General features: G+C 47.7%; 9 protein-coding genes across 9 annotated transcripts; 6 read left to right on the top strand and 3 right to left on the bottom strand.

The window, feature by feature from the left end:
- Positions 1 to 713: 713 nt before the first annotated feature.
- Positions 714 to 1,313, bottom strand: DFJ58DRAFT_717011 (HSP20-like chaperone; the record flags this gene model as incomplete). The annotated part of the gene is made up of 2 exons (XM_041384295.1): positions 714 to 919; positions 1,046 to 1,313. 2 exons carry the CDS (start codon positions 1,311 to 1,313, stop codon positions 714 to 716), a joined length of 474 nt encoding a protein of 157 aa, XP_041242176.1.
- A 135-nt stretch (positions 1,314 to 1,448) lies between these two features.
- On the bottom strand, positions 1,449 to 2,998 carry DFJ58DRAFT_463129 (SGF29 tudor-like domain-containing protein). The gene is made up of 7 exons (XM_041380505.1): positions 2,855 to 2,998; positions 2,563 to 2,785; positions 2,440 to 2,513; positions 2,055 to 2,379; positions 1,959 to 2,006; positions 1,707 to 1,893; positions 1,449 to 1,653 (listed from the first exon to the last, which is right to left on the bottom strand). Exons 1-7 carry the CDS (start codon positions 2,895 to 2,897, stop codon positions 1,540 to 1,542), a joined length of 1,014 nt encoding a protein of 337 aa, XP_041242175.1. The 5' UTR covers positions 2,898 to 2,998; the 3' UTR covers positions 1,449 to 1,539.
- Positions 2,999 to 3,008: 10 nt separating this feature from the next.
- On the bottom strand, positions 3,009 to 4,401 carry DFJ58DRAFT_795798 (Translin). The gene is made up of 7 exons (XM_041390546.1): positions 4,263 to 4,401; positions 4,100 to 4,190; positions 3,839 to 4,051; positions 3,699 to 3,778; positions 3,475 to 3,570; positions 3,348 to 3,420; positions 3,009 to 3,290 (listed from the first exon to the last, which is right to left on the bottom strand). Exons 1-7 carry the CDS (start codon positions 4,323 to 4,325, stop codon positions 3,229 to 3,231), a joined length of 678 nt encoding a protein of 225 aa, XP_041242174.1. The 5' UTR covers positions 4,326 to 4,401; the 3' UTR covers positions 3,009 to 3,228.
- Positions 4,402 to 4,489: 88 nt separating this feature from the next.
- On the top strand, positions 4,490 to 10,712 carry DFJ58DRAFT_729755 (SEN1 N terminal-domain-containing protein; the record flags this gene model as incomplete). The annotated part of the gene is made up of 13 exons (XM_041385791.1): positions 4,490 to 4,710; positions 4,786 to 4,821; positions 4,880 to 5,516; positions 5,586 to 5,861; positions 5,909 to 8,232; positions 8,279 to 8,488; positions 8,540 to 9,291; positions 9,341 to 9,378; positions 9,431 to 9,507; positions 9,556 to 10,019; positions 10,067 to 10,206; positions 10,261 to 10,644; positions 10,698 to 10,712. The coding sequence occupies 13 exons, from the start codon at positions 4,490 to 4,492 to the stop codon at positions 10,710 to 10,712; spliced, it is 5,574 nt and encodes a 1,857-aa protein (XP_041242173.1).
- A 3,369-nt stretch (positions 10,713 to 14,081) lies between these two features.
- DFJ58DRAFT_842822 (uncharacterized protein) lies at positions 14,082 to 15,072 on the top strand (the record flags this gene model as incomplete). The annotated part of the gene is made up of 3 exons (XM_041392880.1): positions 14,082 to 14,373; positions 14,433 to 14,532; positions 14,658 to 15,072. 3 exons carry the CDS (start codon positions 14,082 to 14,084, stop codon positions 15,070 to 15,072), a joined length of 807 nt encoding a protein of 268 aa, XP_041242172.1.
- Positions 15,073 to 15,437: 365 nt separating this feature from the next.
- DFJ58DRAFT_906726 (uncharacterized protein) lies at positions 15,438 to 17,546 on the top strand (the record flags this gene model as incomplete). Its single annotated transcript, XM_041395026.1, has 7 exons — positions 15,438 to 15,518; positions 15,657 to 15,927; positions 15,979 to 16,023; positions 16,081 to 16,191; positions 16,246 to 16,961; positions 17,012 to 17,233; positions 17,504 to 17,546. The coding sequence occupies exons 2-7, from the start codon at positions 15,793 to 15,795 to the stop codon at positions 17,544 to 17,546; spliced, it is 1,272 nt and encodes a 423-aa protein (XP_041242171.1). The 5' UTR covers positions 15,438 to 15,518; positions 15,657 to 15,792.
- A 543-nt stretch (positions 17,547 to 18,089) lies between these two features.
- DFJ58DRAFT_662723 (uncharacterized protein) lies at positions 18,090 to 18,269 on the top strand (the record flags this gene model as incomplete). Its single annotated transcript, XM_041382319.1, has 1 exon — positions 18,090 to 18,269. A coding segment is annotated over one exon (180 nt), but the record flags the coding sequence as incomplete, so codon positions are not given.
- Positions 18,270 to 18,337: 68 nt separating this feature from the next.
- DFJ58DRAFT_662803 (uncharacterized protein) lies at positions 18,338 to 18,538 on the top strand (the record flags this gene model as incomplete). The annotated part of the gene is made up of 1 exon (XM_041382324.1): positions 18,338 to 18,538. A coding segment is annotated over one exon (201 nt), but the record flags the coding sequence as incomplete, so codon positions are not given.
- A 609-nt stretch (positions 18,539 to 19,147) lies between these two features.
- On the top strand, positions 19,148 to 20,636 carry DFJ58DRAFT_842820 (uncharacterized protein; the record flags this gene model as incomplete). The annotated part of the gene is made up of 6 exons (XM_041392879.1): positions 19,148 to 19,306; positions 19,385 to 19,517; positions 19,683 to 19,781; positions 19,907 to 20,275; positions 20,324 to 20,410; positions 20,503 to 20,636. The coding sequence occupies 6 exons, from the start codon at positions 19,148 to 19,150 to the stop codon at positions 20,634 to 20,636; spliced, it is 981 nt and encodes a 326-aa protein (XP_041242168.1).
- Between the last annotated feature and the right edge of the window lie 2,392 nt (positions 20,637 to 23,028).

The following is a 23,028-nucleotide window of genomic DNA, read 5'->3' as shown; positions in this document are numbered from 1 at the left end:
ATATGGCAGCCCGTCCGTTCAACTTCCGGTGAAACTCAATCTGCTCGAAGGTATGTTACATATCGAATCAAGCAATGTCAAGGTCAAGTGGGTGTGCACTGTGCATGACATTTCTTAAGTGAGCTCAAGCTGCGCTTCTACTGTAATTTCATAAGAGCACAAGCCTCTAATGGACTTTGTGATGGAAATTCGCTGAACCTCACCCCAGCTGTAGGTGAGGAGCGTGGATTTTTAGTTGTAGGCTGGAGAACGTGGTCAACTCTCTACTGCAGAACCGTTGAACTTGTTAATAACACTAGCTTTGGAGGTTGGCACAACCAAGCTGCAGGTATGGCTCGTTGACCACATATAACCATCCAACTGCCTGACTGTCAGGGTTATTCAGAGGAGGTGCACTGTAGGCTCAGGTAATACGGGACACAAATTACAGTTAAATGCGAGTGAACTAGCTGTTATGATGCTATGTTACATTGTGTAAAGGCTAGAGGGAGTCAGGACTAAACTCCGTAAGTACGAGTGTATAGTACAAGCTACAACAGAATAACGTACCTCAGCAACAAACGCTGAGGCAATACGAGCGAACCACTACTAATACATTGCATAATTGTGTGGCTGGGTGACGAAGGAGGATGTACAGGTGAACAACTATACTTTACGACAAAGCAAGAAGATAGGTAGTAGGAACGCTAAATTGTCAATGGGCTGTGAAAAAATCACTCAAGGGGAACCTTAATGCTCTCTTGATCCTCAGCCTTTGGGACGGCCATAGTGAGGATACCATCCTGGAGCTTGGCGGACACTTTGGAGCTGTCAACGGGACGAGGCAGCCAGACGGTGCGAACGAAAGCCGCGCTGCCCGAATATTGGCGCTCCATCGCAAGTTGTGTGCCTGACTCGGTCTTTGCCACAATTTTGGAACCTGAGAGGATGCGTCAATCATAACTCGGTCTGTGGAGGAAATTCACTAGCCCTCAGCTGATTTCTCGCTGGTCGTTTCCGCAGTAGTGTTTGATTCGCCATTGGTTTGGCGAGAGGGAAGCTTTACCTTGGATGGTGACACTACGACCAGCATCACCTATCCTGATGTCAACGTTCTCTTTTTTAACACCAGGAAGGTCAGCTTCTATTATGTATTTGTCTCCTTCCTCTGTCACATCAACTGGAGGACGTATAGTAGCAGGAAACGGGAAGAAGGGGTCGTCAAAAAGGGTGCGCTGTTGGTACATGGGTGCTACAGAGGACCTGCCGAAGGGCTCCTCCAGCATCCGGAAGAAAGGACGGATCTCGTGTAGAAGTTGTCGAGCGATGGACATGATGGTGTTCAAGCAAAATGACCTCATGTTCGGCGACGTATACATCGGAACTTCGGCAAAATTCAAAAAGTTCGCGTCATAGGTTGCGGGACGAGTGTCTGGGGTCCTCAACGCATTGCTGCAAAGTCAGACTAAACCCGGTCTCTGTTGATCTGCTTAGGAACATCGTGGACCTTCGAGAAAATATAGTAAATAGAGATACTTAATGCCACGACATGTGATATAGTCATGATAGTCGTCCGGGCCACTCAACAACCCACTGTGCAGCGACAGAATGCTCTTGGTCATCATCATCTTCAAACTTGAGCTTGTATGTGGCAATGGTCTTTGTGGACATACCCTAAGTTGAATTGAGCCACGTAAACGCAGTGATTTTAAAAGTTTGTCTCTTACGCGTCCTGACACGTCTTTCGGGGAGGATATAACCTCAGCTCTGTAAAAGCAGCTCGTGTCTGGATAAAGCGCCATGACTGTCGAACCAGCAGGGAATTCCTGATAAGCATTCAAATGCGCAGCACTTGATGAAGGGGCATTCGGATCCGGTAGTGGTATAATGGCTCGAAGGGTTGTGTTATAGCATCTGAGAATGATGTTTGAAATTGAATGGTTTGTTCCGTATGATAAAAATGGAGAATGAAAACTTACTGTCCAGGCTGTCCGTCTTCTTGAGGTTCAACATCTTGCACTTCATATCTGATAAAGAATAAGGTTCAGAAGAATATCCCCTAAAATGAGCCCCACCGGTTCTTATCCTGATTGATACACTTTGTGATAACGGCCAAGATCCATGTGTTTTCATCGGCGTCAGCCGTACTACCGTCAGCTGTCTTTCCCACAGGTGGGTGGAACGCGACTTTTCGCCCTTCTTGTAATGGCAGCTGCTTCGCAAGAGCTTCTCTGCGAGCCTTTGGCTCTCTCGAAAATGGGATAGCAGGAGAAGGGCCCATCGAGCTCCGCGAAGATGTTGCTTGAGTTGTCATCGGCCGTGCGGCAGACATCAGGGGTGGCGTAACCGACGAAGCTGTGGCAGTAGGTGATGGAGGCCTTGGGCGCTTGTTTCGTTTCTCTGAATAAATGTACTTGACTGAGCAAGTATCTAAAAATTGGGGGGAAATCACAATATTACCTTGTGAGGGTAATTCTGGTGCTTGTCGAAGGGCTATCAAAACGTCGAGTTTTTCGAGAACACTGTCAATAGCCCTGGAAAAGATATGTGATACTTTATGGAGAGGCTGAGAGGTCAGCGTACTTGACTTCCTCATTGTTAATCTGTTGAACTCCTTTCAAGGCTGCAGACAACCGTTTGTAATTGGTTTTCAAGTTATCAAATCCTTCAGCTGGAAGGACGTCATCGGTCGGCCACGCGGAGATCAATCTGTTAACACGCCCGATAGTTTCGAGGCTGCTAGGGTTGGCATAAATATTGGAGAGTGATGCCAATGACTTAGATGCATGCGACCAGTAATCTACCTCTGATATTAAGTGAGCGGTCCGCACTGTTTGAGTTGTCTGAGGACAATGAACTGGGCGTGAGAACATACCTTCCGTGGATGCAGGTCGCAGTGATACACGCCTTCTATCCATTTTCGCTGACTTTAGCTATATGAGGCGCAGAAAATAGTTGTTAGCGAGTATTTCTAAGTGGGTTTATGTAGCGTACGAAGTGGAACGAAAGGCTGTGGAAACGTGTGGCCTGAAGATTTGAATACAAACAGGTGTCGCGGAGTTCACTCCTAGCAATGACCGAGGGCCCCTGCCACCTCGTCATCACATCAACTTCGAATCTTTGAAAGTGGGTTCGCCGTTGATGGGCCCGGGGACGCGTGTCAAGTCATCTACTAGTACATTTTCTACTGGAGTATCCAATATTGATATTGCAAACAGAAAGCTGTACATTGCAATTTTACTTGATGTTTTAGATTTGACGTCCTCCCTGTGGGGGAGGTGCCAACTTCCGGAGCGAGACGTCGTATACCACTGAATAAAAGGTAGTCAAAGACTGTGGCATACAGCCCGCACGCAGTGTGAGCCCACCTTCTTCGATTTTCTTGAGATCATATTTCAGACTATCAAAACGTCGCCGGAGCGTGTCATTCTTTAGATTCAGCTGCACACCATCAAATTCATTCGAGCTAATTCCAGTTATACACTTGAAACTAACCATCGAAAATCCGGCGAATAGATCCTTCACAAAGATAGATATCTGAATAGGTGCTTCAAAGTTTCCAAGGGTCACTGCGTTTACAGCGAGACGAGACTATACAGAATAATGATGAGCGAGTTGAACGTGTCGCGGAAGCAAAAAATCTCCAAAGTTATCAGAGAAGGCTGTTGCAAGACGACAACAACAACAGAATGCATTCAGTCTAATATTATCCGACTTACCAACTCGTTGACAAGGCTTATCAGACCATGAAGATAATCTTCGACGGGCAGTGCAAATCGGCCCTTCCATTCATCTTTGACTGGAGTCCGGGACAGAATAGTTACTATGTACACGCCGCAGATAGGAAAACAATGCTTACTTCCTAGAATCTGGCAGACTTCTGGCAGGGAAATGAGTTTCCCTGTTGCAAGAAATTCGACCAGGGCAGCTGAAAAGATGGCAGTGCGCAAAGAGTTGGTCCACATTTCCTTCCATCGCCAGAACTGGCTGGGAGGGATAAGTGCAGCCATCGCGGCATTGGTGGTCTGACAACTGTGCAACATTGGGCGCACACTATCAAGGAGGCCTGGAACTAAGATAGGCATCGGCAATCAGCCGAAAGACTTAGCAATGGCACAACTTGACTCGGGAGGTGTCGAATGGATCTTATTGAGAACCCCGACCATGTTGCGAGTCTTCTTATCCAGATCCGTCACTTGCTCCTTGATTTTCTAGAAGGGGGAAGTTTTGGAGGTCAGCGGTGATCAGCGACTTCCCATATTATTATAAATATTAATGCGCACCTCTCGCAGTTCTACATCCTGCTCCAAGAGTTCGTTAAGACGTTCTACATCACAAGAATCCATATGTTGTGATGATGAGGCGCCTGCTAGTTATTGTACTGAGAAGACCTTCACTGGGTGAGATGCATTAGAATTCAGCGAGCCACCACAAATACACAGCGCTCGTGACCGCTTTTGGTCGCTGCTTAAACATTATCCACTATCAACCTGAACGTTGAACTTCGTTCATGACCTCCGATGTCAAACTCTCGAAAGTCAAGACGCTACTTACTTCAGTTCGCGACACGCCCGTGAATACGGCGGACGGAGCAGATGATATTCTTCAGCCGATATTTTCATATTTGATGGATATTCCACCATCCGCATCTGATAATACCTACCACTGGTTTTGCAGTCGCGCTGACCAGCTCACCATCGGCGCTGCTACATTTCTACTAAGGCTCTTTGCGTACGACAGTCCCAGAGTGGATGATTGGAAAAGAAGGTTGAAGTCTTGTCTCTCAGGATGCTGTCAGTGTATCAGAGGGTTTGGGGAAGTCAAGGCTAGCTCGCGGACAACGTGAGTGTCTCAACGAGACAGTCCTTAGAATGTGTGTTTTCAACTGACCACCCTGCAGTTATTTTGGCGCATTCTCTGATGATGTACTCGGATCATTCTATAGCAAGTTCGATGACTGGGAACTATCAGTGGTCGTAGAGGCCCTCGTACGCTTCGGAATAGACTTGTCCAGCTCTAGATTGGCTTCCCGGATACCTCAAGAAGTGCCGCAACCTGTGTTGTACCACATGGTCTCAAATATGCGCGTCTTTCGCGACCCTCGGGTTTTGCCCTTGATTCGTGCATGCCCGCCCATTTCAACCTGGCCACTGGATCCGCCTCCACCTGGTTTGTTTGTACTCGTAATGGACGAATCCTCTTCCGTTAGACAGTGGGCGAAGGCGCAAATTATCAAAAGCACCCAGGTCCCAATGTTAGAACACCAGTTTGTTGCTGGACATGAATTGGCGCTCCAGGAGGTCATCAGTGTTTTGACGCTGTCTCGCGAAGGCGAAGCAACGATGACGGACAGTGTCATGCTGAACTCGTTCTCCTCCGACTCGAGCGAACTTTGGGCCGGATTCAGCCAAATTCTACGACATCTTCCAACAGAAGTCCTTGCAAAATCATCTAAAGGAATTGGATATCGAAGAATTGTAACAGGCCATCTACATGATATTGGTCGACGTGAGTTTATTTCGTTCGTTGCATTGATTGTCCAATAAATATGGAATCAGAGTTTTCTGACATCCTAAAGTGTCTACTCTTCTTGCTTAAGCGTTTAGGGCAGTCAGTTATGGCAAGGCGAGGGTCTAGAATATCCCCAGGTCGTTTTCGATGCAATCAAGGACAATCCTTCCTTCAGCGACATGCTGCAAGATCTCAAATCGGCAGGCGAGAAACCATGGTTCTTGTTGTGGTTTGGGGAGTATCTTGCAACAATATCCGACTCAGCCATATATAGGGACGTTCTAGCAAGAATCGTGGATTTTCTTTGTGAGGAATTACAACATGAGCGGTTTCAGGAAGCACGTCCAGCAGTCATGTATTCCGCTATCCGAGTCAGTGCCTTCACCTTCCTATCTGACATTATACTGAATGTTCCTAGTTATTAGCCTCACAGGTGCGAAAAACTCAGTCGGACGAGACGTCGTCACGTCGCATGGCAGTTTCAAGTGTACTCGACATTCATGCGGAGGTCTTCATCTCGGTGGCTTTTGGTCGCTCGTACGCAACTTCGCAGTGGAAAGAAGTTCGCAGTGCTGCTCGTGAGCTCATCACGACGTCTTTGACTCAGGACGCCAATGAAATTTCCAAATCTATCACAACCTCCTGCGAGTTCTTGGCAGGACGCACGAAGATGTTCCCCGTCTGTGCTATTAGAGAACAAATGTGGAAGAAGACATACGAATCTCTACAGACAAATGACACAGATGGTGTTGTCGCCATCATTGCAATTGTCGCCCAGTTATCTCACATCGACTTCTTGAATAAAGTCGCGTACAGACGTATTCTTTCGAGCCCAGATGCCCAGGCATTTGATGCCATCAATCGATGCCTCAATATTTCTCGAAGCGGATTTCTTGATGTAGTATCCAAGCTGGCGAACTACAACCAGAGGTCATTCGTTCTTGATGTCTTGGGTCAACCTGGAGTCGCACGTGATGTCATGGTCTTGATGCTGTCTCCCATTGAAGACCTCCAAGGCGCTGCGAAGACACTTGTTGGCCAAGCATTTGATGTCGACGTCCGGATTGATTGCTTCCGTGCCCTTCTTTCCAATCTCTCAGACTCTTCGTTTGAGGGCATTTTCAGCTTTCTGGAACGATACATTCACTACGCGCCACAGGTACCGGAGGCCTGCAGCCTTTCCAAATCACTAGTGCAGTGTCTCACCGACGTCATCGAGGTCTTATGCTCTAGTCCAGACGGACTGTTGCACGACGGCTCATTCCTGCACTCAAAAGACAAAGAAGCGCCTGCAGCGCAAATACCTCGACTGTGGAACTTGATGACACGGTCCATTACCGTGATATTCAAACGCACGCCTCTCTGGTCAGAGTACTTTGAAATTCCAGACATGACAGTCTGGATGCGAGATGCGCTCATATTCGGGAGAGATCTGCTGGCACAGTGGAGAGTAATGGAGTTTGCCAGCGTCACCGCCACGGATGAATCATCTTCATTATTAACAGGCAAAGTTCGAAAACTTTCTCGGATGGGGAAGAACATGATGAACGACCTGCAGCCAGTGCTTGCAGAGCTTACACGGTGGCTGCGGCTTTCTGATGAAGAGCTTCTCCATCAATCCTTTGCGCTGCTTCAGACGGTTCTCGAATGCTTCCGGACAACTAATGTTCCTCCTTCGGAGGCTACCCTTGCCAAGCTGAACAAGCACGTCGAGGCTTCCCGCAATGATAAATCCGGCACTTCAAAGACCAAACTTGACGCAAGTCGAATAGCCCAGCTAGAAGACGCGCTGACTTCATTCGAGGACGTTGAAGTCGTTTCCGTTGTTCGTGCGCCGCAGACTCAACCTGCCAAACCCCACAAACCCCCACCACAGAAGGCCCAGGCGGCAGCACGAAAGCAAAGTGATGTCGTCCCTCGTAAACCTGCTGAGAGTGACCAACTCAAGCCCGACGTTATGAAGGGCGCCTTTCCCAAGTTCCAGCGGTTATCAACAAGTACGTCGACGACCGTCAGTAAACCACCGACTCTCCCCTCAGCTCCCACATCAGAATATTCCAGTGATTCTGAATCTGAGGCTGAAGCCGAGCAGGGCGGTCTGGTCGCCTTGGGTAAATTCCAGCGGTCACCAAAAGTCAAGAAGCCCGTGGAAAGACGCCAAGTGAAGTTGCTGGACATTCAAAACCAAGCCAAGAGTGCGACTATGGAGCGTCTCCACCGTCGAGAAGATGCTCGTCGTCGGGCATTGCGTTTGAAACCAGACACCACCGGACTGCATCGCACCCTCCTATCTTGGAATTACGACCACGATGGTCCTGACCCTCCCACCGTTGGCCAAAAAGCATCATTGATTCATGTTCCCGACACCTTCCAGGACTATCAGCACTATCTCCGAGTTTTTGAGCCCCTGTTACTCCTAGAATGTTGGTCGCAAATTGTTAAATCCAAAGATGATATACAAGAAGTGTATGATTGTAGAATCACCTCCAAGCAGTTCACCGATGATTTCGTGGACTTTGACGCAACCATTTCGGAGCCTGTCCAGAAAGACTGGCGGCTAGGAGAGACGGATGTCGTGTTGCTTCGACATCCTGAGGGTGAAAAGTCCATCATGATGAAGGTTCAAAGTTATAGGACCACGCCGTCTGGATCGCAGATGGGTCTCCGCTGTTTCGTGCATTCGACCATGGGCGACATAGGTCTGCATATCAACACTGTTTGGAGCCTGAAGAAGGCTTTCAGGTGCGTTTTTCTGTCTGTGTTGCAATAGCTGCTTATCGCTCGATAGCTTGAGCACTCTTCACCGGGAGTATGGTGCTCTTGTGGCATTGCCCCACTACGATCTCTTTCAGACAATATTAACTCCGAAACTGTCTGTTATGCAACCCGTTGAGCAGCGCGAGGTGCAGTACACCATGTCCGCATACAATGTCAACGAGCCACAAGCACGAGCTATAATAGGATCGCTTAAGATAGATGGCTTTGCGCTCATCCAAGGGTAAGTTCTATCTGGCATCAGACCGGCACTCCGAATGAACAATCCTCACAGACCTCCCGGAACTGGAAAGACATCAACCATCTGCGGTCTCGTCGAAGCTTTCCTTCAGAAGCGTCCACGTGCGGTGACGTCCATTCATGTTGGAAAAGCCGCAACTTCTCCAGAGCCCGTGAAGAAAATCCTACTCTGCGCACCTAGCAATGCTGCCATTGACGAAATTGCTGGCCGTCTCAAAGAAGGGTACAGAGGCCCTCAACGGAAAGCAAGTGCCCTCAAAGTGGTCCGAGTCGGAACAGACAAGGCTATCGATATCAGCGTGAAAGACGTTTCCCTTGACTACTTGGTAGAACAAAAGCTCAATGGCCAAGCTCCCAACAACACTTCCAAGGATGCGCACAGCGAAATCAACGTGCTTCGAGGTGAAATCGAGCAGGTCAAGCAGATCAAGCAGCAGAAGTTGGAAGAGCTGGCCTCCGTTCGCGACAACAATGCCCGGATGGTGGTCCTGGAGGAAGAAGTCAAGAAACTAAACTCACGACGGATGACGCTAACGCAGCAGTTTGACCGGTTGAAAGATAAGCAGAAATCGGATTCTAGGACGCTCGATGCTATGCGGAGGCGCGTCAGGATGGAGGTTCTCCAAGAGGCGGATGTCATTTGTTGCACTTTATCAGGTGCAGGGCATGAAACGCTCGAACAACTTGATTTCGAAATGGTTATCATCGATGAAGCAGCCCAGTCCATCGAGTTGAGCTCATTGATACCACTAAAGTTTCGTTGTCAAAGATGCATCATGGTCGGCGGTGAGTACTATGCTTTCGTACTCCTGACATCCCTTTGAGCCCTGTCTAGATCCACAACAACTTCCCCCCACAGTTTTGTCTCAGGAGGTAAGCCGAGCGTCAGCAATACCTGCCGAACATGCGCTGAACATTATTGAAGGCCTGTAAGTACCGGTATAATCAATCGCTCTTCGTGCGCCTTCAGAAGCACCGCCCGGACGTCGTTCACCTCCTCAGGTATGTCTTCCGTTTTTCACTGATAGTCTACGCATTCATAGTTTTTAGCATCCAATACCGCATGCACCCCGAAATTAGCCGTCTTCCCAGCAGGATATTCTACGAGGGCCGACTCTTGGATGGCCCCGACATGGATGTCAAAACAAAGCAGCCGTGGCATTTGCATCCTAAATTTGGTACATATAGGTTCTTCAACGTTAACCGGGGACAAGAAACCGCAAATGGTCATTCTCTAAAGAACACTACAGAGAGCCAAGTAGCCCTCGCCTTGTACGCACGCTTGTGTAAAGAGTTCTCCGACATAGACTTTGACTTCCGGGTTGGCATCGTTTCCATGTACCGCAGTCAAGTCATAGAGCTTCAGCGAGCTTTTGAACAACGATTTGGGAGAGATATCAAGGGCAAGGTACACTTCCACACTGTCGATGGATTCCAGGGACAAGAGAAGGATGTTATCATCCTTTCTTGTGTTCGTGCTGGCCCCGGAGTGCAATCTGTCGGTTTCCTGTCGGGTATGATATTTCGATTTGTATACTTACAAGCAGCTAACGGCGTACAGATGTTCGAAGAATGAATGTTGCTATAACTCGTGCACGTTCGTCTCTCTTTATTCTGGGCCACGCGCCTACTCTCGAGCGAAGCGACGAGAACTGGCGCAAAATCGTACAGGACGCTCGCGAAAGGTCATTACTCACAGAGGTCTGACACCTATATCTACATACTCCTTTGCTAGTTGAACTCACTGAGACACAGGCGGATGTTAGCTTTTTCACCACTCAAGCTATGAACCCCCCAGTTCGCCGGCCTCCATCACCACCGAAACCCAAGAAGCAGCCAGCCGTGACTTTGCCGCCTAAACCAGATAATTTAGTCACTCCCAAGAGCTTTGCTGAGTCTAGTCGTCGGCCTCCCTCCTCCAAACCTTCTCAGACGATTGAGGAGCAACCGTCGATGAAAGATCCTCCCGCAAACCTAGCGACTCCCAGGGATGTTGGTCAGAAGCGTCGCTTGGGTGAAGGTGTGAACGGCGAAGGTGGACCTTCCACCTCACGTGATACCAGGGTGATGACAATGCAGCCACCCCAAAAACGATTCAAGAAGGAGAAAGGTAGCATCTTTATACCGAAGAAGAACAAGGTAATGTTTCGTTGGGTTTTGGTGATCGGCGCTCATGATAATCGCTCCATCAGCCTGGGAAGCCATAGGTGATCATTTGGTGTTTTGGATATCGTCATTCAATTGTACAAGTAATCCACCTTCAGGCCTTACAAGGATAATGTTAGGATTTCCGCTTCACACAAGTCGTAGGCAGTGACCTTGCTTGCATCAATGTCCAGCCCGAGGTTGCAGCGCTGAACGCTCTGGACAAGTAGAATACATTTATTGTGTGGAGTATACAATAGATAATATAGCATATAGTACGTCATGCATTCATCGTGGACACAGATACAGCATTGCAAATATGAACACAACAATCAACTCGGTAAACAAAAACTGCGACATCGCATATTTAGCGTCATACGAAGATCCAGGTTTTGCGCACAAGAGACGTTACGCAGGACCAGCTTAGTGAAGGTGAATCCGAGTTTGAGCGAAAAGTCCTGTATCAAACCGATGTTTGCAAGCGATCGGCAATAGTAATAGTCAGAGAGGTGATTCAGCGTGCGATTCAGAAAACGATTTTGGACGCTGAGAGTCGATTTTGAGGTCGAATCGTGCGAAATCGTTGAAGCGCCTCTGGAGGCGCTTCACGCTATCGGATTTTGGACTGTGGGCGGCTGTACCCCTCCTATTTTAAAATACAAATTAAATGGCTAATTAAATAGACTTGTCCCGCAAGGAAGCACTCTCCGCAGTCAAGCAGCATGACACCCAAAGGAAAAGGCGTCTAACAAGCATCTCCGCTGACTCGGAAAGCTCGTAAAAAAGCACTCGTAAAAAGGCATTCTGAAAAAAAAGTACGGCGATGATATCGAGCGCGTGAAATAGATCAGAAAACAGATAAAACATATATATAACTCACCTTTAAGAGGAACTGCATACATACCTATCTACGAATCCAACCAGAATCGCATTGAGAATCCGTTCTCGCCGGCGCCGGGGTGTTCAAAGTGAATGGCTTTTCATGCGATTTTCGAATTTTGAATCGTCTCGTAATCACACGCAGAATCGCTTCATAATCGTTTAATATGCAAACAAGTGACCGTGCGTGTGTTTCATCTATGTGTGTCGTCTGCGTGTGTGTGTGAGTTGTGTGTTGAACAGATCACAGCCCTATATCCATTTGGCCCATCATAATAATACATGCTGTGAAGTAATCACGAGGATGCTACATATAAAACGTACTATCTCGAACTTCCAGTGTAATCGACTCTGACTTGACCTAAACGCCCATTTTGTCTGTGTCAAAACATATGGTGGTAAGCGACGAAACGCACTTGGGCTTTGTTGAATGAAAGCTGAGACAGCGATGCACTCGGTAGTTTAAACTGAGAATCATGTCGTCACCCATCGCTGGGACGCAGAAGCCACCAAAGATAAAGCCCTGCCAGAAATTTGAAGGACACACCGACTTGCTCGAGGGCGCTATACATTTGCCGGGCGGACAACGGATGATGACTTGTTCAAGAGACGGCTCGTTGCGGGTATGGAACTTGAAGAATGGGAAACAGGTAGGAGAGGACTGGCGGGACGGGGATAGCGGTGTGTGGACGATAGCGCTGTCTCCGGACGGGAAGAAAGTGGTTAGCGGAAGTGAGGATGGCAGAGTGAGGTTGTGGGACATGGACACAAGCAAACTCATCACGAAATGGACGGGTCACACAGAAACTGTGATGTCTGTATGCTGGAGTCAAGATGGTGAGCGAGTGGTGAGCGGATCTTATGATGGGACTGTAAGGGAGTGGGACATGGAGAACGGAGAGACAATCCTTGGTCCAATCAAGACTGGGCACGAAGATGTGCTCACAGTCGTCTACTCACCAGACATGACCATGTTTGCAACTGGTGGATACGGACCGACTCGAGCTGGATTATACGAGCACCCAGTCAAAATCTGGAATGCGAAGACAGGCGAACTTGTCGTCGCTCTCAAAGGACATACAGGTTCAGTGATGTGCCTGGCTTGGACCCCAGATGGAAAAACGGTTATCTCCGGGTCAGTCGATTCCTCGATTAGGACATGGAGTACTTCAAACTGGAAGCAGATCGCTGTGCTGGATGAAGACACTTGGAGCTCTGTCCATGGCATTGCGATATCTCCGAATGGCCGCATCCTAGCGAGCGCATTATTCGATAACACAGTGCGATTATGGAACCTCGACAACAACAAGCCCATCAGTCCGCCCCTCAACCATGCAAATAGAGTGGCCGCCGTGTCATTTTCAGCAGATGGAAAGCTACTAGCCACTTGCTGCGATGACAATAACGCATACGCTTGGGATGTTTCCGCCATATTCAAAGAAGCTGGTCTCGAATACCTTCTTTTGGACAAGCCCGACAAGTCGCTACTGACTCAGGTACGTGAAACTCTCATGAACAGTTTTTATTGCACTCAAGCTTATGCATTCTAGGCTCATGTTTCACGACGTCCCGTCCGACGTCAGCCAATCAAGGCCTCTCATGCTTACGTACGTCGTTAATTAAGTCCTGATTTCATTGTCTTCATGTTCTCAGTTGTCTGCAAAACACCGCCTCCGCCCTATATCATCGCCATCGCATGGAGGCACCCTTCGTAGTCGTTTTTTGTCTTTATTCCGCCCCATACACCACGATACACACGATACGCCATCCCGACCCCGCCCTTTCCACTGGGTTCGAAAACGTCTCTTTGCCAGACCAAGCGGCGCAGATATCAAGCTGCACGAGCATCCCTCAGCAATAGTCGACGTCCCATATGCCAAGGGCAAACGTGTATGTTCTTATCTGTCTTTTCGAGTATTATACTTCTGATGCTGTTTTCTCCGAACTCTGTCTCGCATCATATAGAGAAACGCTTCAGCAAGAGAGAGACGGAGGCTAATCCTGAAAATTCTTACTGCAAGCCGTTTACGCCCTCCCAATAGCACCCTCACGCAGCAATCCAGCAGCACAGCTAAAACTCAGTCGTCTTTGTAACCCCATGCTGCCGTCTCCACCTCCACCGTACCTCCCGTTGTTATTAATACAACTTCGAACACTAATCCTCATGCAACGATTAGACACGCATGGCTATTATAGGACTCAGAATGAAGACAATAATTACTACAGAACGAATCTGTCGCAATAGTACAACAAGGTTTGCCCAGCTCAACGCTGCAAACCGATGTATGATGGTAGTCCTAAACTTCTAGCTTTGGTGTAGGCAGACCAAATGGAAAGAAGACACTTCTCTGAAGCTCAAACACGTCTCACAGGCGAGCGCCAATCATCTGAGAAACAGAATTTACAGTACACATGCAGGATAGTGAACTAATTTAAAGTCCACTGAGACTCAACTGGTGACTGCCCAGATTCGAAGTGCACGACGACTTGAGCGTGACAGCAGGCGACCTCGTGAAGCTCACGGTCCATCAGCTCAAAATTTTATGCAAAGAATGCCGCATTGTCGGGTATTCGAAACTCGGGAGAGTATCTCTGCTCGAGAAATAATGATGCTGCCCACGGTGACCGGTGACCCTCAGCCTCAGGCTGCGATTTCCATCCAACCAATATCAAAAATAACAGCACCAGAACACACGGGCCACCCAACCGGCCTAGCTCCCGCACGCTCCACTGGAGTTACTGCTCTCAATTATACTCGCAATACACAGACAGCAAACAAGGACTTTACCCGCCACGTCTACAGAACAATCTGCCCTACGCAAAGCACTTCCGGTGTCTTGTCCGGTGGATCACTCAGCTGCCAACTACTATCGTGCATCACCAGCGGTTGTTGCTGCATCAAGCCCTGACGCTCCCAACGGGATTCAGAGCACGAAACGACCAGAAAGTTTGGGAATCCGAATTTCCGGCAGTCTCCGTCCGGCTGCGTGCGGATCTGTCCGGGTCCGTCTGGGCACAACCTATCAGTTTTCTGCATCGTGCTATACAAATTATACAATTTTATGTCTTGTTATATGGCACTCTCAAACACATTAACGATGTTAGTGATGTCTCAGCCTAGATCGTAGCTTTTGCACGGCTGCAAATGGCTTGGGCTTTTATCCGCCCTATTCCTCTATCAAGATTCAACACCATGGCGACCACATGCTTGCACGCCAGCAGACACCAGTGTCTACGCTGCTACCCCCATGGTTCCCACGGTCCATCATTCATGGCCTCGAGACACGCACTCTTGTATCAGTGTTTGACCGTCAAGCCCCAGGACTTATCACTCTAACCACACTCCTGTTCTTTTACCACCATGGCTTCGGCGTTCTCGTTATGGGTATTCAAACGCTGCTCCTTATTCTTTGGAGCCGGGAAAAACGTTTTCCTGCGCGCATATTCGTTCACACATGGACAGCTATACAGCGCACCTCCAAAAGTGCGATGTCGGCGAGCTATTTGCAAGAGAGGAAAAGGAAAATACAACAGCAAACCTAGTATACATACATGTACAGATATAACAAATCTCTTATTGTAATGCACGGTCCGAAGGTGAACGGAACGAAGCCGTGTATTGGCCTTGTATGAATTAATGTTGATATAGCACTAGTTGAGTGAGCCGGACAGATAATCCAGACGGACTCGGCCGGACAGACCCGGAAGTTCGAATTCCCAGATGCCCTCCAGGGGATGGAGCGGCAATCTGTGGCTTGCTGCCGATTGGAAGATTGAATCACTGGCATTCAAGATTCTGTTTTTCGAGTGACCTTCGCAATTTCTTGAGTAGTCCAAGGAATTCTGCAGAGACATGACGGTGAGCAATCATTAATCATTAATCAGCTTGGACTCGTCATAATGTGCCAGTGATTAGTGACAGCGTTCCGTGACTGCATCATGATGCAAGTCATTCTTAATGCTCTCACGTCCGAGCCGCGTCCGAGTCCCGGCATTTTGTCGCCAGGAGTGTTTTGATCTTTCCATCTTGGTGGGAAGATTAGCGCGGCGCAAATTCCAACTTGAAGCTTCTCTCCTCGTCTCCTGATTAGATTTAGCATCCTGAGTCCTCCACCGTATCATTGTGCCGGGTTTCTATTACGATTTCAAGTTGCGTCAACGGTTAAGTTTTTCGGGTTACGAAGCCAAGGCTGTGATGAGCAACTACAAATATCTCACATCTCATCATTCTCATGGAGCTAGAATCACCCCCCAAATTTTAGCATGTCCACAGAGCTCAAGGCTGTTCGCAAAAAGCGGACCACAGAGGCTAACCCTGCTTCCGACGGAGACCATCGCAAGCGTCGACGCAATCGTACAACTCAGTCATGTCTTAATTGCCGCACATCCAAGAGAATGGTACGTACAAAACCTAGTACGTCGTCATTCTGAAGATATATTTTACAACAGTGCGACCGGAAGCGTCCTTGTGGCCGCTGCACGCAATTATGTCTGGTGAGGGTCTTCATATAAAGCATGTGCTACTAATGTCTGATAGCAAGTGTCCTATAGACCGGCCTTTGTGTCTACGAAGTGGACAATCCTTCCCAGCGAAGTGAAGTTCAAGACGAGGGTTCGCGCCTTCGTCAACGAGTTGCCAAGCTCGAGGGAGTGATACGCGAGGTTTGTATGGTCATACCACAGGAAAAAAAAAATTAAGCTCAATATCCATAACAGTTGAAGAACAAATCCCATCCTCGCTGGGTTCAAGCGGGTTCGACCCCAGAAGTAGAATTTGAGAGGTGCCACACCCGCTCTCAGTCTGATTCGGCTGTTGAGCAGCAACAGACCGAACAGCAAACCAAGACAAAAAGCACATCTTCGTCGAGCGCCTCTCCATCTCGCACTACTTGTTCGACATCAAGCCCTAGGGATGAGTCACATCCGTCCCCTCAGCTTCCATCCCCCTCACACCCACGTCCTGCCTTGACTTTTCCCCAACCAGCCGACTTACCAAACACATCTGCGTCATACTTTCCTCACTTCAGTAATATATCATCCCCCTTGAGCACACCCTCTCCTATAATGACGCCGACCGATGAATATGCGCAAACTCAAGCTCTTGTTGTGGGAGAGCAACCACTCGCCGGAGAATTCGACCTTGCTTCTATTTTCATGTCGTTTCCAGGTTTGATTGGATGTGAAGATAACCTGGGACATAATGTTATTACCGGTTATCTCGACGATACCTGCCAGTCTAATCATTGCCACGATACTTCTGCACACGGTCATTGCGGCTGCCTGACCGAAGAATCGAGCTACAATGTAGTGCTCGAGCTTTCTCTGCGCTTGCGTAAAGCAGCGGACATCCTAAGCCGGTCGGCATATCACCATCTTGGATCCAATAATTGCGCCCTTAACCAGCGAATTATGGAACTTGACGGTTTTGCTACGTGAGTTTTCCCATGATTACTTTCTGCATCGACTTACCATCATTCAACAGGACGACACTAGGTAATATTACTACACCACCTAACGATATCAATCAAATACAACATCCGCTCTCTCATAAACTCATTCCACCATTGTCTACTTTTGGTACAGCATCGGGGCGCACCATGCCTGCTTCGACAGTCTCTCCACAGACTCTGCAAGGAATTACCTCCTGGGATATTCCTATGTCGTCTGTGTCGGATTCATCACTTGTTCGCGAAGACTCATTTATGTCATGCATCAGCGGGTTCAATTGTGCTTCTGTAGCGCTCTGTAACGAATTCCGTTTTCCTGATGGGCCCACCTCAGGCAGAACATTTCGGTGCCTATAAGGGGTCTATCAGACCCGGTTTCTATGTTCAACTTGTGGGAAACACGTCTGCAAGACCCACCCACCTTCCTATCTAATAATAGCTTACATATAGGATTAGCTCCTGCGCCTCCAGCGACCCTCCCACGAGCCTATAGCACCTCCGATGACCTCCCGTCCTTGATTTTGTAGCTTTTGGTGGCTCATTGGTGGGCTCCAGCAGTACTATGCATGATGGTCTTGTAGGGTCATCTGGTAGGCCTGGGAGTTTCTATTTATGTATCATAACTAATAATCAAAGTACTTGGCACTGTCTGGCATCTGTAATATGTATGGTCCTTGTACAAGTTGATGCATTCTTCTCGCCATGACCCCAACCAAATCCCTCAACACTCGTAAAGCTCAGCTTGTTTCCTTTGGCCTTGGGCAACACTTTGTAAGCCTGAGGAAAGCCAGAGATAAGAGGAAAACTCAAACACTGGTCGAGTTACCTGGTGCAGAACTCAAGCGGCGTCGCCTACTTGCTCAAATACAATGACTATTGGATCATGCACCCCCCCCCCCCCCAACAGGGCCTTCTCATTGTACTGTGTTGGGTGATCATGCTGGTGGAATCAATCACATGAGAATTCTCGATGACTTGGATTTCACAGGCACTGATGTTGAGACATCGGAAGAAACAGTTTCTGATAGGCCCGCAGATTTGGGGCGCAATCCTCACAAGTGGTGTATTCTCCCCGATAACCTGACAAATATGTTATATGAAAACTGGTGAAAGCTCATACCCACCCTCGTGGATCCGCAATTGAAGTATCATGCCTGCACTATTGGCCAAGGCTTGGAGAAGACTCACAAAGTGATCTCAGCATGTGCGACTCTCACCTGTGCACAGAAAAAGACCAGTTTATTGTGCCTATTCTTTGACAGTAAGTACTCATACTTCTGGCCCATTGGATGAGCTGATGAGTGCAAAATGTACCAACAGGATTTGAATCAATCAATGTACTCAGCTGTGAATGCTCCAGCCTTCCGCAGGCCCTCCTTCATCATGGGCTATTCCCTACTGCACCTTCACAACCTCGTATGGTGGTATCTGTTGATCTACTTTCATTTTATCGCGCACTTTTTGAGCGGTCTTGTGACACTATCAATGCTCTTGCATCGGCTCTTAAAACACACTATTCACGCCAAGGTTTTCAAGTGACTGACTCGCAGGTAAGATACTAGTATATCCATATAAAATATCACATTACTAAACTAGCTCAAAGGGTGATGTTGTGCAGGAACCATTTCGTTGTGGTCTAGGTTACGCCGTACAATGGTATGATGTCCTTCAGGTCGAAATTGAACAGCAAGTGGACGCAGGCCTTCAATGAAGTCGAGACTATGTGGCAAGCCACCGGTCCCCACCACCACCTACTGTAACCAATGAAGAAAGTTTGACGTCAACTGTCTTACACTTTGGCCAATGTGCTCCACTTATCGCACAGTGCTGTCCAGCATGCTTTGGTGGGACACTGTATGGCAGACCTGTCGATCAAGGTGGGGACATACATGTTGCTATGGATGGCAACTTTCATCATCATCACCGATGTTCTGCGGGTGACTGTCCTCGCTTCTATGAACCAACTTATTTCCTTTCAAAACAGTTTGTTGATGTGGTTGGGCGCCGAATTGATGCACAACATAAATGACCTCCAAAGCTACACACATCCCTTGTGCCTGATGAAGCTATTGATCAATGTGAGAGTGCATACGAAGCAGCCGATGGGAAGAAACAAAAGGCTGCAATGGACAGCTTCGATGACACAGGAATAATGGCCCTCATTTGCTGTCATGACATTCCCTTATTTTTTTGCTGATATTGACTCTCCTGGAGAGCAGCGGAAATATTCGGTAGCACTGATAGAACACCTGTTCACATTACTCCCTCCTCAAGCCACAGTTGTTACGCTCTATGATGTAGGCTGTGTTCTCGCTTGGTCGCTTTCAAAAGTATGTACACAGTTGTAATCAGGTTCATTTGCTATTCATTTGCTATTCATTCACTATTCATTCGCTAATTATTTTCAGTTTGAGATTCTCCCCCCTGAAGTTGTCTTACGTCTGTGCTTTGCAACTACGGCTATGCATGCCTATGGTCATGAATGGGCCTGTCAGCTGGTGCACAATCCACGGATTTGCATAGGCCTTGGCTTATCTGATGGTGAGGGGACTGAATGGCTATGGTCGTGATTCGTTCGCTTGATTGGTGTAGAAAGGTCATCATCAGTGCATTACATTTTGTTCTACCAAACAATATACTAACTATTTTGAGTCACTTAGTGCCAGCGCCGTCTTTGGTTAATCAACTGTCAAGCCACTGTGATAGGGTCAGAAATGAAAGCGGACCTTGGAGACTGGATCAGACACTGTCTCAATCAGGGCATTAAGGCCCAGGGCTCTGCTGCCCTTGACATCATTGACCGCTGTGAAACATCTGTGGATGACTTTCAGGCTCAGTGGGCTGACCAATGACAAGCCCAGCTCTTGATTCACACTCGTGAGCAAGCCTATGATATGCACGCACTGAGTACTGATGCTGGATGTTTCTAGATGCTCCTGCTCGTCTCAGGAAGGAGCTAAACACTGTTCTTGCTCTACAGGCCGACTTGGACACGTCAGAACGAGCCCTGCAGACTACTAGGACTATGCTGGAGAAGGAGACAGCGTCCAATGACACCCTCTATGCCCTCGAGAGCCTCCAAAGAGGCCACAATTGTCTCATGACTAAAGTCGAAGCATTATACTCTTCTCTTAATGTTCATGATAGATTCCCCGAGCTCAATGGAGTTAGTCTCAACTTTGTCTGTGTCCTTCTCATGACACATGATCTCAAGATCAATATTCGAAAGCGCGCTATCGCCAGCTTCTTTGAATGGGATAAACTTGATCGTGCTGTAGGCGGATCCCACCAAGCATTAGGTAACTCTTCATGTATAACTGTTCCTCCATTCTAACTTTATTGTTCAGGGATGAAGCTTCATCAACACACTCGCAAAGCTATAGCCAAACACCAACCTGCTCTCATGACGGCAATCCAAAAGTTCAATTCTTACTGTGAGCGATTAGAGTCACTCTACAATCCTGCTTGGAATATCCCACTTCCTACTCCCCTCCTGACAAAATTAGCTGAACTACGTGGTGACCAGACATTAATGCAGGATGTCTGGGTTACACCCTCAATTGGAGAGAGTACCTCGATGGTTGGAAGACTCAGACATCAGGGACAGAATTTGCGCCCTTCTTAAATGTGACCGGTGCAGGGAGGAGCAAAAATGCTTAGGCATGGAGGCTGACAATTTGTGTCATTTCTTTGAAGAGGAGCTGACAGCATTGGAGCTTTCAATCTGATTGTCTGAAAGTATGGTTCTCATTACCAAGTCATTCAAGGTTCATTGATGACATTTCTTATTTATAGATGAGTGCTTCCTCATTCCATTACAACAGAAGCGCTCACATTTTCTCAGACTTCAGGTGCAATGGCCAAATGCATTAGCATCTTCGGTTCGGTTTAGCAGCCATGCAAAAGAGGCACTAGATAGGGCTATAACCTACTCTGGAGGTTGTTAAGACCATACTCAAGAGGTATCGGATCTGAAGGGCTTTGGCCTCAGCTTGTGCGCTGTGCCCCTTTCCCGAGTCTTGCCCCTTATTTCAAAGTGCTAGAGTATTGTGTCTAGTGAGATGGATAAGTATCGTAATGGATCCATTAAGGCTTCCGGATATCGGACATATAGAGTAACAGTTAATCCGGATCTGATCCGAACTAGAAACTAACGGATGAGGGCTGTCTGAAGACAGAGGCGAAGATACAGACTATAGGAATCAATCCTAAGTCTTGGAGTAGACAAGAGTATCGTACTCAAGTCTGGACAGATAATGGAGGGACTTAGAGTCCAGACAGAATGAGTGCAATCTAAGATGATATTCGAACTGATCCACTACTGTGCATGTACAAGGGTTTATATACTACGGATAACTAACGGAATGATCAATAAGCAAAGGTACGAGGCTATGTACAAAGTATAAGCAAAGTATGCACACAGCGTATTGGTAAGTTGGATGGATCACGAATCATGAACCGGGAATGAAGTATAAGTTAAAGCGGATCAGTAAGTGTAGCAGATCAGTAAGCATAGCGGAAGTAAAGGATAACCGGTATACCAGTGTACAGGAATACTGAAAGGAGATGAACAATAGTTAGAGTTATATGAACAGGACATGAAATAAGAATCAGATCGGTGTGAAAAACACAACCTGACTAGGCACTTGTTAAGGTACTCAGCCAGTATATGTCTAAGCTCTGCCTATGCTGCTATACTTGCAAACAATAAAGCAAGAACGTTCGACCCGAGGGAAAAGCTACTAAGGATAACTCAAGATCAAAAGACCCGAAAGAGCGCTAAAGCGCGGGAATAGCGCGTCGCAAGATAGAGTGCTAATGCGCGGGAAAGAGCGGAAGTCAAGAAAGCTGACACTGAGTCAAAGGAGGGTAATGAATAGCGAGTGAGATCAAGGGTGTTGGTTGCAAGGGTAAGGAAAGTCAAATAGGGGCCATAGAGCGCAACTAAAGGGTGACTACTTCTAAGTAAAACCTAAGGGAAAGGAAATACAGCCAAAGGGAAGTCATGTCAAAGTAGTCACCATAGGCTTCTTATACTAGTAAACTATACCATCTCGGACTCGGAAGGGATAGGATATACATGTAATAAGACTGTAGCACTTTTTACAAACTCGAGAGGCAAGGTAAATTACATACCAATGAGGTAGGATGGACCATGGATGGATTCTGACATTTCAGGTGATGCCTAGAGCGCGAGAACAGCGCGCTGGACTAGCGCTAGGTGCGGGAACAAGCGCTAGGTAGAGCGGACATGCACTAATGCTCCTATAGACACATTGCTGGTAGTTCTGATAGTGCTATAAGCGCGGGAATAGTGTCGGATAAGTCGCGGGAGCATGAATAGCACTGCGGGAATGTGCGCGCATAGTGCAGGAAAGTGCAGAATAGCGTCGGACAAGGGTTATGGCTGAGACGAATGAAGACTGCTGATAGGGGAGTAGTGAATAATGTGAGGGATAACTTTGGTCCACCTATTGAAGGCTTATGCAGGTATACATGCCTAGCGCCAATATGATTGTCACATCGGATCTGTGGACCGGATGACAGATATGTCCATCGGATCTGGATCGGATCTGAGATCCGGATCTTCGGATCTGTACCCAGATATATGGTATATGACAGTATCCCCCCCTTAGGGCCGATCCCTAGAGGCACAAGAATCAGTGATCCGGAACGGATGTTATGAGTGTGAGACGATGGAGAAGTTGATGGGAGAAGTTGCTGAGTTCGGATTTCAACAGATATACGGATGCCAAAGTGTCACAGGGTGTTCCTTCCTTTCCCCACTTTTTCACTACCACTAGCTTAACTCAACCATGGCTGATAACGGATCTGGCTCTAAGAAGACCGCTAAGCAGACTCTGGCAGATATACAGGCTGCGCTGGCTGCTGCTGAGGCCGAGGTTCAGAAGGAGGAAGAGGCTGAAAGGTGGAAGCAACAAGAGGAGGAGGCGGAACGGAAACGCTTGGATGGGATTAGGAAGATTGAACAGGCTGAGATCCAAAGGGAAGTGGAGGAGACTAGGCACAGGGCAATTGTAGCGGAAATGGT

Source organism: Suillus subalutaceus (genome assembly GCF_016647625.1).
Source record: "Suillus subalutaceus strain FC151 chromosome Unknown DFJ58scaffold_78, whole genome shotgun sequence".
In the NCBI taxonomy this organism is placed as follows: domain Eukaryota; kingdom Fungi; phylum Basidiomycota; class Agaricomycetes; order Boletales; family Suillaceae; genus Suillus; species Suillus subalutaceus.
Note: the sequence above shows the minus strand (reverse complement) of the source record. Positions and strands in the feature narration are given on the sequence as shown.

Coding starts and splice junctions, on each gene's coding strand:
- DFJ58DRAFT_463129 (XM_041380505.1), bottom strand. CDS start 2,897: ATGGATAGAAGGCGTGTATCACTGCGACCTGCATCCACGGAAG. Junction 2,786..2,854: donor GCGACCTGCATCCACGGAAG/GTATGTTCTCAC, acceptor ACTTAATATCAG/AGGTAGATTACTGGTCGCAT. Junction 2,380..2,439: donor ACCAGAATTACCCTCACAAG/GTAATATTGTGA, acceptor ACATTTATTCAG/AGAAACGAAACAAGCGCCCA.
- DFJ58DRAFT_795798 (XM_041390546.1), bottom strand. CDS start 4,325: ATGGATTCTTGTGATGTAGAACGTCTTAACGAACTCTTGGAGCAGGAT. Junction 4,052..4,099: donor TTCGACACCTCCCGAGTCAA/GTTGTGCCATTG, acceptor TGCCTATCTTAG/TTCCAGGCCTCCTTGATAGT. Junction 3,571..3,698: donor TAAGCCTTGTCAACGAGTTG/GTAAGTCGGATA, acceptor TATTCTGTATAG/TCTCGTCTCGCTGTAAACGC.